We start from the raw sequence: 12,744 nt of genomic DNA on the forward strand, positions 1-12,744 counted from the left end.
GGTCACAGTTGAGAAAGGCTTTTTTTTTTTTTTTTTTTGAATGTTTTTTTCCACCGGCCTAATCTGATTGACGGGACACAATACGACAGCCCCACATTAGTCGGGAGCTTTTATAAACAGCCGGGTCAAACGGATGAATGGCGAACAGCATGTGCGTGTGTGCTCTGCTGAATTCCGCCTCATTAATGACACTCAGGGTCACCCCGGCGCGCTTAAACTTCCGCCGGGGTTGCGGCTGGGACGCCTCTGATGAATCGCTGATGAATTTCACGCCATCAATTTATTGCCAGACAGCATTCAAGTTAGTCCAAAGGCTGATGCCGGTCACGCCACATCCAAAAGAGTCACGGCCGACCCTTGGCCCCAAACCCCTGAGCCGTCCTCAGCATCCCATCAAGTCTCAACTCACAAATTCCTTTTCATCTAACTCCATTCACTTAGCGTGAATTAGCAGAGAATCATGCGTTTCCATTGCGCGACGCCAGGACGCGGGCCCCTGTCGAGTTAGCGGGCTCCATAAACCAAAGGGAGCGGCGAGAAGTCAGATGACTGTCATGGACCGTGGTAGCGGCGAAACTCAATTGGACGCTTCGAGTGAGGCGCAGGAGGAAAAACTAATGAAGACAATGACAAAACAATTTCAAAGTCACACAAAACCTGAGTTGATGCCATCATCACATGTTGACAAACCTCGTGAGACTTCAATTCCGAAATTACCCCAAAGGAGTAACCCACAAAGTGTATTTTGCTTTTTCTTTGGAGCTTTCCTCTTTTTTTATGTGATTCCGCCACAAAGGTACAAAAGAGTTTTAGGGTCACACTGAAAAGAAAAAAATACACTATGAAATTAAAGTTGTAATCTTATGAGAACTTCTTCTTTTCCTTTGGGCTTGTCCCTTTAGGGGTCGCCACAGCGCGTCATCCTTTTCCGTGAAAGCCTATCTCCTGCTTCCTCGTCTGAAACACCAACTGCCCTCATGTCTTCCCTCACGACATCCATCAACCTTCTCTTTGGTCTTCCTCTCGCTCTCTTGCCTGGCAGCTCCATCCTCATCATCCTTCTACCAATATACTCACTATTTCTCCTCTGGACGTGTCCAAACCATCGAAGTCTGCTCTCTCTAACTTTGTCTCCAAAACATCGAACCTCGGCCGTCCCTCTGATGAGCTCATTTCTAATTTTATCCAACCTGGTCACTCCGAAGAGCGAACATCAACATCTTCATTTCCGCCATCTCCAGCTCTGCTTCCTGTCGTCTCTTCAGTGCCACTGTCTCTAATCCGTACATCATGGCTGGCCTCACCACTGTTTTATAAACTTTGCCCTTCGTCCGAGCAGAGACTCTTCTGTCCCATAACACACCTGACACCTTCCTCCACCCGTTCCAACCTGCTTAGACCCGTTTCTTCACTTCCTGACCACACACACCATTGCCCTGGACGGTTGACCCCAAGTATTTAAAGTCCTCCACCCTTGCTATCTCTTCTCCCTGTAGCCTCACTCTTCCATCACCACCCCTCTCATTCACGCATATATATTCTGTCTTACTTCTTCTGTTTTCCAGTGCATGCCTCCATCTTTCTAACTGTTCCTCCACGTGCTCCCTGCTTTCACTGCAGATCACAATGTCATCTGCAAACATCATGGTCCACAGGGATACCAGTCTAACCTCATCTGTCAGCCTATCCATCACCACTGCAAACAGGAAGGGGCTCAGGGCTGATCCCTGCTGCAGTCCCACCTCCACCTTAAATTCGTCTGTCACACCTACAGCACACCTCACCAGCTGTTCTGCTGCCTTCGTACATGTCCTGTATTATTCTAACATACTTCTCTGACTTCCGCATGCAGTACCACAGTTCCTCTCTGGGTACTGTGTCATAGGCTTTCTCTAGATCTACAAAGTCACAACGTAGCTCCTTCTGACCTTCTCTGTACTTTTCCATCAACATCCTCAAGGCAAATAATGCATCGGTGGTACTCTTTCTAGGCATGAAACCATACTTTTGCTTCGCAAATACTCACTTCTGTCCTGAGTCTGGCCTCCACTACTCTTTCCCACAACTTCATTGTGTGGCTCATCAACTTGATTCCTCTATAGTTCCCACACCCTTGTTCTTAAAAGTGGGCACCAGCAAACATTTCCTCCATTCCTCAGGCATCTTCTCATGCGCTAGAATTCTATTGAACAAGCTGGTGAAAAACTCCACAGCCTCCTCCTAGATGCTTCCATACCTCCACAGGAATGTCATCAGGACCAAATGGGTTTCCATTTTTCATCCTCTTTAATGCTTTTCTAACTTCCCCCTTACTAATCATTGCCACTTCCTGGTCCACCACACTTGCCTCTTCTACTCGCCCTTCTCTCTCATTTTCCTCATTCTTCAACTCCTCGAAGTATTCTTTCCATCTATCTAGCATACTACTGGCAACAGTCAACACATTTTCATCTTTATCCTTAATCACCCTAACCTGCTGCACATCCTTCCCATCTCTATCCCCCTGTCTGGCCAGCCTGTTTAGATCCTTTTCTCCTTCTTTAGTGTCCAACCTGCCATACATGTCATCATATGCCTCTTGTTTGGCCTTTGCCACCTCTACCTTTGCCGCTATGTCGCATCTCAATGTATTCCTTTCGCCTCTCCTCGGTCCTCTCTCTGTCCCACTTCTTCTTAGCTAACCTTTTACCTTGTATGATTTCCTGTACTGTGAGGTTCCACCACCAAGTCTCCTTCTCTTCTTTCCTGCCAGAAGATACACCAAGTACTCTCCTGCCTGCCTCTCTGATCACCTTGGCTGCAGTGGTCCAGTCTTCTGGAAGCTCCTCCCGTCCACCGAGAGCCTGTCTCACCTCTTCCCGAAAAGCCGCGCAACATTCGTCCTGTCTCAGCTTCCACCACATGCTTCTCTTCTCTGCCTTTGTCTTCCTAATCTTCCTCCCCACCACCAGAGTCATCTTACACACCACCATCCTATGCTGTCTAGCCACACTCTCCCCTGCCACTACCTTACAATCGGTAACCTCCTTCAGATTACATCGTATGCACAAGACGTAATCCACCTGTGTGCTTCTACCTGCGCTCTTGTAGGTCCCCCTATGTTCCTGCCTCTTCTGGAAAAAAGTGTTCACTACAGCCATTTGCATCCTTGTTGCAAAGTCTACCACCATCTGTCCCTCCAAGTTCCTTTCCTGGAAGCCGTACTTACCCATCACTTCTTCATCACCCCTATTTCCTTCACCAACATGTCCATTACAATCTGCACCAATCACGACTCTCTCTCTGTCTGGGATGCTCAGAACTACATCATCTAGCTCCTTCCAGAATTTCTCTTTCACCTCTAGGTCACATCCTACCTGTGGGGCATAGCCACTAATCACATTATACATAACACCCTCAATTTCAAGTTTCAGCCTCATCACTCGATCTGATACTCTTTTCACCTCCAAGACATTCTTAGCCAACTCTTCCTTGAAAATAATCCCTCCCCCATTTCTCTTCCCATCTACACCATGGTACAATAATGTAAACCCTGCCCCTAAACTTCTCGCCTTACTGCCTTTCCACCTGGTCTCCTGGACACACAATCGATCAACCTTTCTCCTAATCATCATGTCAACCAACTCCCGAGATGTTCCTGTCATAGTCCCAACATTCAAAGTCCCCACATTCAGTGCTAGGCTCTGTGCTTTCCTCTTCTCTTTCTGCCGAAGAACCCGCTTTCCACCTCGTCTTCTTCTTCTTCGACTTCGACCCACAGTAGCTGAATTTCCAACGACGCCCTGCAGGTTGACGGCGCCGGTGGGGGACGTTGTTAACCCGGGCCACGACCGATCCGGTGTGGAATTCTTTGGATGAACGCTCATATTTGTTTGGCAAAGTTTTCAGCCGGATGCCCTTCCTGACGCAACCCGCTGCATTTATCCGGGCCTGGGACCGGCCTACAGTTTGCACTGGCTTGTGCCCACCAAAGGGCTGCATTAATCTTATGAGAACATAATTCCATATTTTTAGAGGGAAGAAAAACTTCTATACTTTTTAGATACAAGTCATGAAGTTACGAGAATGAAATGAAAACCTTTAAAGTAAAAGTCGTATATTTTTTTAGATTGAATTTAGAAATTTACAAGAAAAAAAAGTTCTATATACAGTGGAACCTCGATTTAACAGACCCCGATTTAACGGACTCTTTAGATTTGACGGCAAAATCAACCCTTTCATCCACCAGTGAGGTAGGTTTGGATAAACTTTAAAACTTTTCAAACATTTTAATGATTTTTTTATATTTATTTACAATAATGTTGTACTGTACTGGGTGTTTTAATTCCACAAAAAAAGTACAAAAAAATAGTTTTGTACTGTCCTGGTGTTTTTAGACCACTCAAAAAAACTTCAATTTAACAGACAATCAGATCTAACGGACCACCCTTCTTCCCTATTAGTCCGTTAAATTGAGGTTCCACTGTATTTGAGATTAAAGTTACATATTTATTTGTGTAAAAATAACACCGTAATTTTACGAGAATAAAGTTGTATATTTTGGGGGGAAAAAAACAGGCTTAGGTTTTTATGAAATGGCCTACATTTTCAAGATTAACATCCTAATTTTTACAATCATAAAGTTTTTAACTTTCAAGACAAAAGATGTTTATTTTCGACAGTGAAGCTATAATATTACAAGAATGACATGAAACACAATATTCATTAATTCCAACAATAGTAATCCAAAATCATGAATATTTTCAAGATCAAAGTCGTAATATTACAAAAATAAAGTCGGAATTTTAAGACAATAAAATTGTATACTCACGAGACGTCTTTCTCGACGACTATCTTGGAGAAAAATATTTGTTGAAAATCAAAATAGTTATTCGTGAGAATAAGGTAATAATTTTACGAGAATAAAGTAGATGTTTTTTTTATAAAGCCATATACAGTATTTGTGGATTTTTTTTATTTTACAATAATAAAATCATATATTGTTGAGACGGGTCATGTAGTACAGGGAAAAAAATATATTGTATTTTTGAAATTAAAGTCGTAACATTACAAGAATTACATTTCATTACACACAATATTAATTCCAGGATTAGTGAATATGTTCTTGATTCAAGTTGTAATATTACAAGGATTAAGTCATAATTTTACAGGATTAAAGCTAAAAATCGTATATTCTGGAGATGGAATTTTGAATTGAGAATTTCACGAGAATAATGTCATATATGTTTGAGATAAAAGTTGGTTCATTTGGGAGATTTAGGTTGTAATTTTTATCAGAAAAAAAAGAAGCATAGTTTCAAAATGAGTCATAATTTTACGAGAATAAAATGAAATACTGAGTATTGTATTGTACACAATATTGATTAATTTCAGCAACGCCTATAAAATGCCACTCGGTGACACCAATCCGTGAACGTTTTCTGTCAGGCATCTTCTTTGACTTCATCTCCGTTTTACCTTCCGGTAGTTAACTCCACTTGTATACTCGCACGGCAGCTACGATTATCAAGCACATTTCCGCCCTGGTCACTTTGAATAACCTGACAAGAGTAAGCCGACGAAAAAAAAACAATCACATCAAAAGTAGAACTAAAAGTACAAAGCAAATGAGTTGAGTGTTGTCTTCATCTTAACTCATAATTATTTGGAGGACTACTTTTTTACTTTTACTTGAGTCACGTTATTCTAAAGTAACAGTATTTCTTGAATACAATTCTTGCAACTCTACCCACCTCTACTTGTAATAACGTTGAGATTTTTTGTTGGTTCCCAAAGCTTCTTAAAATAAATTGAACAACTGTTGGACAAGCTCCATTCATTGACTTCTAATTTGAAAATGAGTTTGTCATCAGTTTGCTTTGTAAACGTAGTAATATGAGGAGGCGATAATACATGGATACGGTTGCGCAATCGGAACGCCCCTCTGAGGGAAACCTTAACTACAATGTGGTCCAAGACAAAAATGACTAAAACACCTGAATGTCTTCAAGGTGTATGTTTTTGTACCTGGGGAAAACATGCAAACTTAAAAATTAAAAAAAGTTGTTACTGCTAGTGCTTAACGGGCTCCCTCTAGTGGTATGTAAAAGAATCACTTAATTTCAATTCAAATTGTGCGCAATGTTACAGCGGCTTCAACTTTGTTGTTTGTTTTTAATCCGGTACAGTGCAATTGTTAAGTAGAGTTCAGTTGTATTGAACTTTTATGTACAATCCATTTGCATGTAATCTTTTCGAACAGTTCATTTAGGTACACATTTAACTTGACTTTCATGTGCAGTACAATTTGTTTTTTTTTTAACTTTCCTATATTTAAGTGCAGTGTTAATGTACAGTGGCGTGTAATAACATGGGGGAATACGATTTTGGACGAACACTCAAGGCCTACGGTATTTTCGATTATGGTGGTACAAAACGTTTGAGAGGCACTTGTCAACTCCTTGACAAAAAGCAAGCAGAAATAAATACCTTCCATCCCGCAGAGCTGTTGCTGTCCCCCTTGTCCTTGAAATAAGGCACACTCTTCACCATCCAGTCGTAGATCTGAGACAGGGTGAGTCTGTTCTCCGGGGAGCTCTCGATGGCTTTGGTGATGAGGTCCGCGTACGACATATTCCCCCAGGCGTTCCGCCGGGACGAGCTGCTCTTCCTCTGGGCGGCGGCGGCCGAGGCCGGGGAGCCGGTGACCGGGGAGGAGAGCAGGGGCACCTGCTGCTGCTGGGGCTGCGGATGGGGATGCTGCTGGAGCGGAGGCTTGGGGTGATGCTGATGCTGCGGCTGCGGGGTGCAGGGATGCCGGTGGACGCACGTCTCCGGGCACTGGAAGTCGGCGCAAAGGTCCTCGTTCTCCTCCAGCAGGCTGAGGTTGCTGATGAACTCGTTGCCGGCGGGCTCCTGCTTGACGGACGGCACCGGCGACGAGGTGTCGGAGTCGCCCGGGTTGACGAACTCCGGCCGGGGCAAGGGCCAAGTGCACGAGCGGGGCCTGGCCAGGGGCTCGAAGTCCGGGTCGATGTCCACCAGGTGGGCAGGCTGCTGCCGCGCCGCTTCCGCCATGGTGGTCGAGAGGCCGAAGGGATGGAGTTACCGCGTCCTCCCCTCGGTGGTGGTGGCGCCGCCGGTGAAAACAACAACAACGACGACGACGACGCGAGGGAAACAAACCTCCGGGAAACGCGGGAATTCCGCAAAAAGTCAGGCAACTTTGGAAGTTACATCCCAAACCGCTTCATAAAGTCAAACTCTAAACCCCAAAATTAAAAATGGTGTCCAAAAGCGGATCAAAAGAAGGTCGTGTAAGTTCGCAGCCTGTTGCCTGCGCGCGTTGTGTCGAATGTGCGGCGTGCGTGCGTGCGCCCGAGCACTTTTACTGGAACTGGCGTTTTGGGGGCACGCGGCCACGCCCACTCTTGATTGGCAGGCGCAGCGCGCCAATGAGGGGCAGCCGAGGACTTTGCACGGGGGGCGGGGCAGAGAAAAGAAAAAAAAGGAAAAGAGGACCTGTTTTCATTCTTTGGCCTCGTAAACATAAGAGGGCACGCAAAGGTTGCTGGTTACAATGAATTCCTGTCATGGTGACATATTTTAAAAGGGAACTTTTTTTGTCGTTGAGCCTTTGTTTCAAAAGGCGTCGTCTTCAACCGCAGCCTTCTACTTTAGTCTTCATCAAGCTAAGGCACATATTTTACATTGGGGGGGGGGAAATCACAACACAAACTAAAATGTCAGTAAAAGTGATTCTGTTAGTTGTACATTCTGCCACTTAATTGCTCTGCGCCTCGTAGGTTAGGTCGATGAACAATTTGAACTCAATATTCAAGTGGAATTGGATCAAATCCTAATAAAACCCAAATGTCAGAAGTGTGAGGAAGACGACAACTGTGACAGAAAAGTGAATTCATCAGCCCGGCCCCATGCTCGCTGCGTCTGAAGGTCGACCGTTAAATCAACGGACCCGTCGGAATGTAAGTTCAACACACGCACACAAACAGCAATTACGCGTTTGTGGGTTTTTGTTTTGGATTGTGTTTGTTGTTGTGTTCACCACATTTGACACCAGCTGACTACGTTTACATTGCTCGCGCTCACCGCCGGCTAGCTTGCAAATTCAGCTCATGCTTAGCTTAAAGTGGCCACACAACACACACACAAAGTTATTTCATATTAAACTGCGCGGCTGTCACCAAGACCGTTAACCAAAATCAACGAAACACGATTATTGCTTCGATTATTTGCAGTTAAACGATTTCAGTGTGCTCTCTTGATGTTTAATTTAAAATGTTGACTTTAAATGCAAACACTGTCCTGTATTTATTTTGAATAACTTTTTTTTTAAATATTATTATTATTTTTAAATAAGTACTTTGCTCAGTGTTTCTGTTGTAAATAAAGCAACAAGTCTGTTGGCTGCCGTCCGCTGACTTGTGGCGGATTAGCGAAGGACTCTACTGCCTCCTAGCGGCGTTGAGGCGGGACGACACCCAAGCGCACCCCCGCTCCTCCGCGGTCCGAAATGTTGTGTCGAACAAAAACAGCACATACATGTTTGTTTTTTGTTTTTTTTTAAATGCATACACAAAGTTAGTCACAAAATCAAATAAAATACATTAAAAAAAACAACAAAAAAAACAGTGGACCAAGGGATATTACTTCCGGTTTGTCGTCTGGTGCGTGTTTTGGGTGTGTCCCCCCCCCCCCCCCTTCCCCGTTATCTCTTCAGGTTCGCCTCGCGCATTAATTTGCACTCATCAGGACAGACGACATTCCGGAGTTAATAATGTGTTTGCACAGCGAGTTACGCCCTCATGCAGAGAGTCTCGATAGTTTTCGTCGCCTTGTCTTCCAGATACTTCGGATACTCCAAAGAAGTGAGCTGATCAGGAAGCAAACGCACAATACTGATTACTTTACCTAGAAGGTTACTGCAAGCTTATTTAGTTTCCTTGATAGATAGATAAATAGATATCAATTAAGGACATTTGTCCTTTTGCAGGGTTTCCAGCACATGCAGACACAACATGGCTCCAAATCCCATTGTCCAGGCCTTCATTGACTTCACAGCTGGAGCAGCAGGCAAGTTCACATCAAAACAAAAATTGGAAAGGGGGGGGAAAAAAAAAAAAAAAAAAGACAGAAATCAAACGCAGACATTTGCAACACACTTACATTGACTCATGTTCCCAATGCGTGTACTGGCGGTTCAAGCCGTCGGTTTCCCGCTCTGCGCCGCCTGTTCTTGGCAAGGCTGAATGAAGAGAAGGGAATTGTTCGTTATGCCGCAGCGCCATTTCGATAATGGCAAGCCAAAGTCGTACCATGACTCAGTAAATTGTGCCAGAAGGACTAAAAGCAACACACCTGTCATATTTCTGGAAATATCATGAGGTCACGAGCTACAAGAAATCTTCTTCACAACAAATACAGTGGTACCTGCATTCGTATACTGTATATATGCTCTACATTACTATATTAAATCAGTGTTCCCCATTGAATTCCAATGGAATGGCATTCATCTGTTCCAGCCCAACGGCACCATTTTCTGTTCTGATTCACGGTATTGTGGCGTCACAGGTGGCACGGCTTGTGTTCTGAGCGGGCAGCCGCTGGACACCACCAAGGTGAAGATGCAGACGTTCCCCAACATGTACCGAGGCTTCGCCCACTGCTTGGTGTCCACCTTCCGACAAGTCGGGGTGCGCGGCCTCTACAAGGGCGCCACGCCGGCCCTGCTGGCCAACGTCTGCGAGAACTCGGTGCTCTTCCTGAGCTACGGCTTCTGCCAGGACGCGGTCCGCTCCTTGGCCGGCATCGATGGCCGCACTGAGCTCAGGTGTGACATATTGTGCTCGCTTGTAAACTTTGTTTCCCAGTTTACAAATCACAAAGACCAGTTTGTTGACTTCATTGTGCATATTCTGATCGAGTTAAATTCATGGCCACAGGCTTTGTTAGTACAGCTTTGTTAACTATTCAATAGGTTGGTATGTTAGGTAGGCGAGTTGGTAGTTGGTAATCGGCAATTTGATTGATAGGAGCAGTAGGTTTATTGCCTGCAAGGTAGGCAGGTTAGTTATTCAGTCACTTGTTAGGTTAGCAATGTTGGTAGCTTGGTTGGTTAGTCAGTCAGTTGGCAGGTTGCAGGTCAGTCGCTTGGTAGGTCAGTTGGATCCTAGGTAGGTAGATCCTTCGGTTGGTCGGTAGTACAGAGTTTGGTAGGTAGCGAGGTAATTTGGTTGGCCAGTTAGTCAGGGCTGTAGGTCGGTAGGTCTGGCGAAACCTAGGTAGGTAGATCATTTAGTTAGTCGGTTGGTAGCAAGCTATGTAGTTAATATGCAAATCAGTAAACTGTTAGGTAAGCAGGTCAGCAGCTTGGTTGATAGGTTACTCAACCAGGAGGTAAGTAGGTCAGTTGGGTCCTAGGTCGATATCATTTGGTTGATCAGTAGGTACTTAGTGTTATAATCAGAGACGTAGTTAGTTAGTTGGAAGGTCAGTCACTTGGTGCGGCCATTGATAGACGGCAAGTAGATTGGTCGGTCCGTTACGTGATAGGTACTGCAGGTTGATAGGTCAGTTGTTTAGTATATAGCGAGGTATGTTTTGTTGGTTGTTCAGTTGGCCATTTACTATATCTAGGTTTGTCGGTAGGCAGCAAAGTAAGTAGGTTCTTGGTTCGTCAATCAATTGGGAGGTAAGCATGCAGATCGGTACCATCATTCCTTCCGGGATTATTTAAGTGTCTCCACTACCTGCGGTAGATGGATAGCTTGACTAGTGGGGCAGTCGGTAACTAGGTTTAACAGGTTTAACTTTACTCGTCCCGAAAGAGAACTGTGTCTCATTCCGTTGCACTTCTTTGAACTGATCAGTGATGTTCAGAAAGCGTTCTCCGGGTCCCTGGCCTCCATCTTCTCGTCCATGGTGCTTTGCCCCTGCGAGCTGGTCAAATGTCGCCTGCAGGCCATGTACGAGATGGAAGCATCCGGCAAGATCGCCCGAGGACAGCAGAGGTCCGTGCGGTGGATCGCAGACATTTAAAAGTTGTCGGGTGGACGTCCTTTTGGAAGCGTTGTGTTTTTGTGACTTGTTCAGAGTTTGGACTGTGGTTAAGTCGGTGATGGAGACAAACGGCCCGCTGGGTTTCTACCAAGGTCTGACGTCCTCCATTGTGAGGGAGATTCCGGGTTACTTCTGCTTCTTTGGCGGCTATGAGCTCAGCCGCTCCATGTTTGCACGCCACATGGGTACGGACAAGGAGGGCATCGGTACGTTCCGTCGCAATGCGCTCGTGTCTACTTGTCACTTGCTTCCGAAGCTCAGCGGTCCAAAATTTGCAGGTATTCTTCCGCTCATGTTCAGCGGCGGTTTCGGCGGCGCTTGTCTTTGGCTGTTGATCTATCCCATCGACTGCGTGAAGTCCAGGATCCAGGTGTACTCCTTAGTCGGGAGGCAAGAGGGCTTCCTGAAGACATTCTTGGGGATCTTGCGCAACGAGGGTAAGATTTTTTAAAGAGCCTTTTGGGGCACTGTGTTCCAGAAGGCTTCCGCAAATGAGGTTTATTCTGTCTGGCAGGATTCAGGGCTCTTTACTCAGGCCTCACGCCCACCATGATAAGAACCTTCCCGGCCAACGGCGCCCTCTTCTTGGCCTACGAGGTCACTCGAAGGTTCATGATGGAGACAGTGGGCGCCTGATGTGGACCGCGTCTCCCCCCCAGCCCCCAAAGACAAAAAATGTTGTAGTGTTTTTTATTGTTTTAGGTTCAGGTCAACGGTAGTCGGAAATACCTCAGCAGCTATTGTTTACAAAAACTATGAAAAGGAAGAAAATGTAAGCTTTTATTTAATGCTCTTAAAAGTGATAGTGTGAATACCAAACGTGTTTAAGTGGGCATTCACAGAAGCTTTTTCAAGTCACATTTTGAAAGACACCGACAAATGTGTCATATTTGAGATTTCAAATTTAATCCTGGGGAAAATGCTGCAGCTGGTCGTGCACTCACGGGCCACAACATTAGGTACGCCTGCACAATCTAATGTGAGCTGTATCGAAATTCTGCTTTTAAAAAGATAATAACGCCGACTTGTGTTCGAATTTTTGAAATGTTCACGGTTGTGATTGTAGTGCGGAGTGGCGTACAAGAGTACTGTGTCATACTGAGAGGCGAATGAATGAGAACTACGTCACGTTTAGCTGTGGCCAGTGAGTGTAAATACTCCACACTCTGCAATATTTTTACCATTTTCAACAGTGATTGTACCAAATTGTATATGTCAAAGGCTAATCGAAATCACAAAGTAAATAGCAATAAATAATGATTAGCTCAATTTTCTGTTGTTTTTTTATTGTAAGAAACACCATTCCTTTAAAAAAAAAAAAAAAAAAAGATCTCGTTGCATTGCGGCTGCATTTTTCTTCTGGTCAGGTTTTGTGATACAAAAAATAAATAAAAAAGACAAATCTGTGTGTGTCCCATAACCTGTGCAACTCAATTTTATAAATAAAAAAAAAAAAAAAAAAAAATCTTTTAGTGAGGGTAAGTAAAAATAATAATGTGTTTGAACAAGTGTGCACACCCTGTTATAACTGTTCAAGTTCATGTTAAATGGGAGTCAGCATACACCTGCCACAATTTAAAGTGCCTCTGATTAACCCCAAATAAAGTTCAGCTGTTCTAGTCGGGACACCCCAAGTTATAAGAAGGTGCGCACACTTGTTTATTTTCATTTCCCCCCTCTCTATTT

At 44.5% G+C, this 12,744-nt stretch overlaps 2 protein-coding genes across 6 annotated transcripts in view; one reads left to right on the forward strand and one right to left on the reverse strand.

Moving 5' to 3' along the window:
• foxo1a (forkhead box O1 a) overlaps positions 1-7,335 on the reverse strand; it is a 36,393-nt gene extending 29,058 nt beyond the window's left edge. Inside the window, exon 1 of the mRNA XM_061680785.1 lies at positions 6,469-7,335. Within this exon, the coding sequence (XP_061536769.1) occupies positions 6,469-7,056 (588 nt within the window). The 5' untranslated portion in view covers positions 7,057-7,335. The remainder of the gene's footprint in view (positions 1-6,468) is intronic.
• A 191-nt stretch (positions 7,336-7,526) lies between these two features.
• On the forward strand, positions 7,527-12,744 carry slc25a15a (solute carrier family 25 member 15a). Of its 5 annotated transcripts, none has more exons than XM_061681157.1 (8): positions 7,527-7,964; positions 8,720-8,917; positions 8,993-9,072; positions 9,571-9,829; positions 10,869-11,009; positions 11,092-11,264; positions 11,337-11,495; positions 11,573-12,744. In XM_061681157.1, the coding sequence occupies exons 3-8, from the start codon at positions 9,018-9,020 to the stop codon at positions 11,692-11,694; spliced, it is 909 nt and encodes a 302-aa protein (XP_061537141.1). In that variant the 5' UTR covers positions 7,527-7,964; positions 8,720-8,917; positions 8,993-9,017; the 3' UTR covers positions 11,695-12,744. The 5 variants fall into 5 exon arrangements, with proteins under 5 accessions (XP_061537141.1, XP_061537139.1, XP_061537140.1 ...); XM_061681155.1 differs by having other exon boundaries at positions 8,720-8,867; XM_061681156.1 differs by having other exon boundaries at positions 8,791-8,867.

Source organism: Phycodurus eques, chromosome 7 (genome assembly GCF_024500275.1).
Source record: "Phycodurus eques isolate BA_2022a chromosome 7, UOR_Pequ_1.1, whole genome shotgun sequence".
NCBI classification, from domain to species: domain Eukaryota; kingdom Metazoa; phylum Chordata; class Actinopteri; order Syngnathiformes; family Syngnathidae; genus Phycodurus; species Phycodurus eques.

Coding starts and splice junctions, on each gene's coding strand:
- slc25a15a (XM_061681153.1), top strand. Junction 9,073..9,570: donor CTTCACAGCTGGAGCAGCAG/GCAAGTTCACAT, acceptor GTGGCGTCACAG/GTGGCACGGCTTGTGTTCTG. Junction 11,265..11,336: donor TACGGACAAGGAGGGCATCG/GTACGTTCCGTC, acceptor CAAAATTTGCAG/GTATTCTTCCGCTCATGTTC.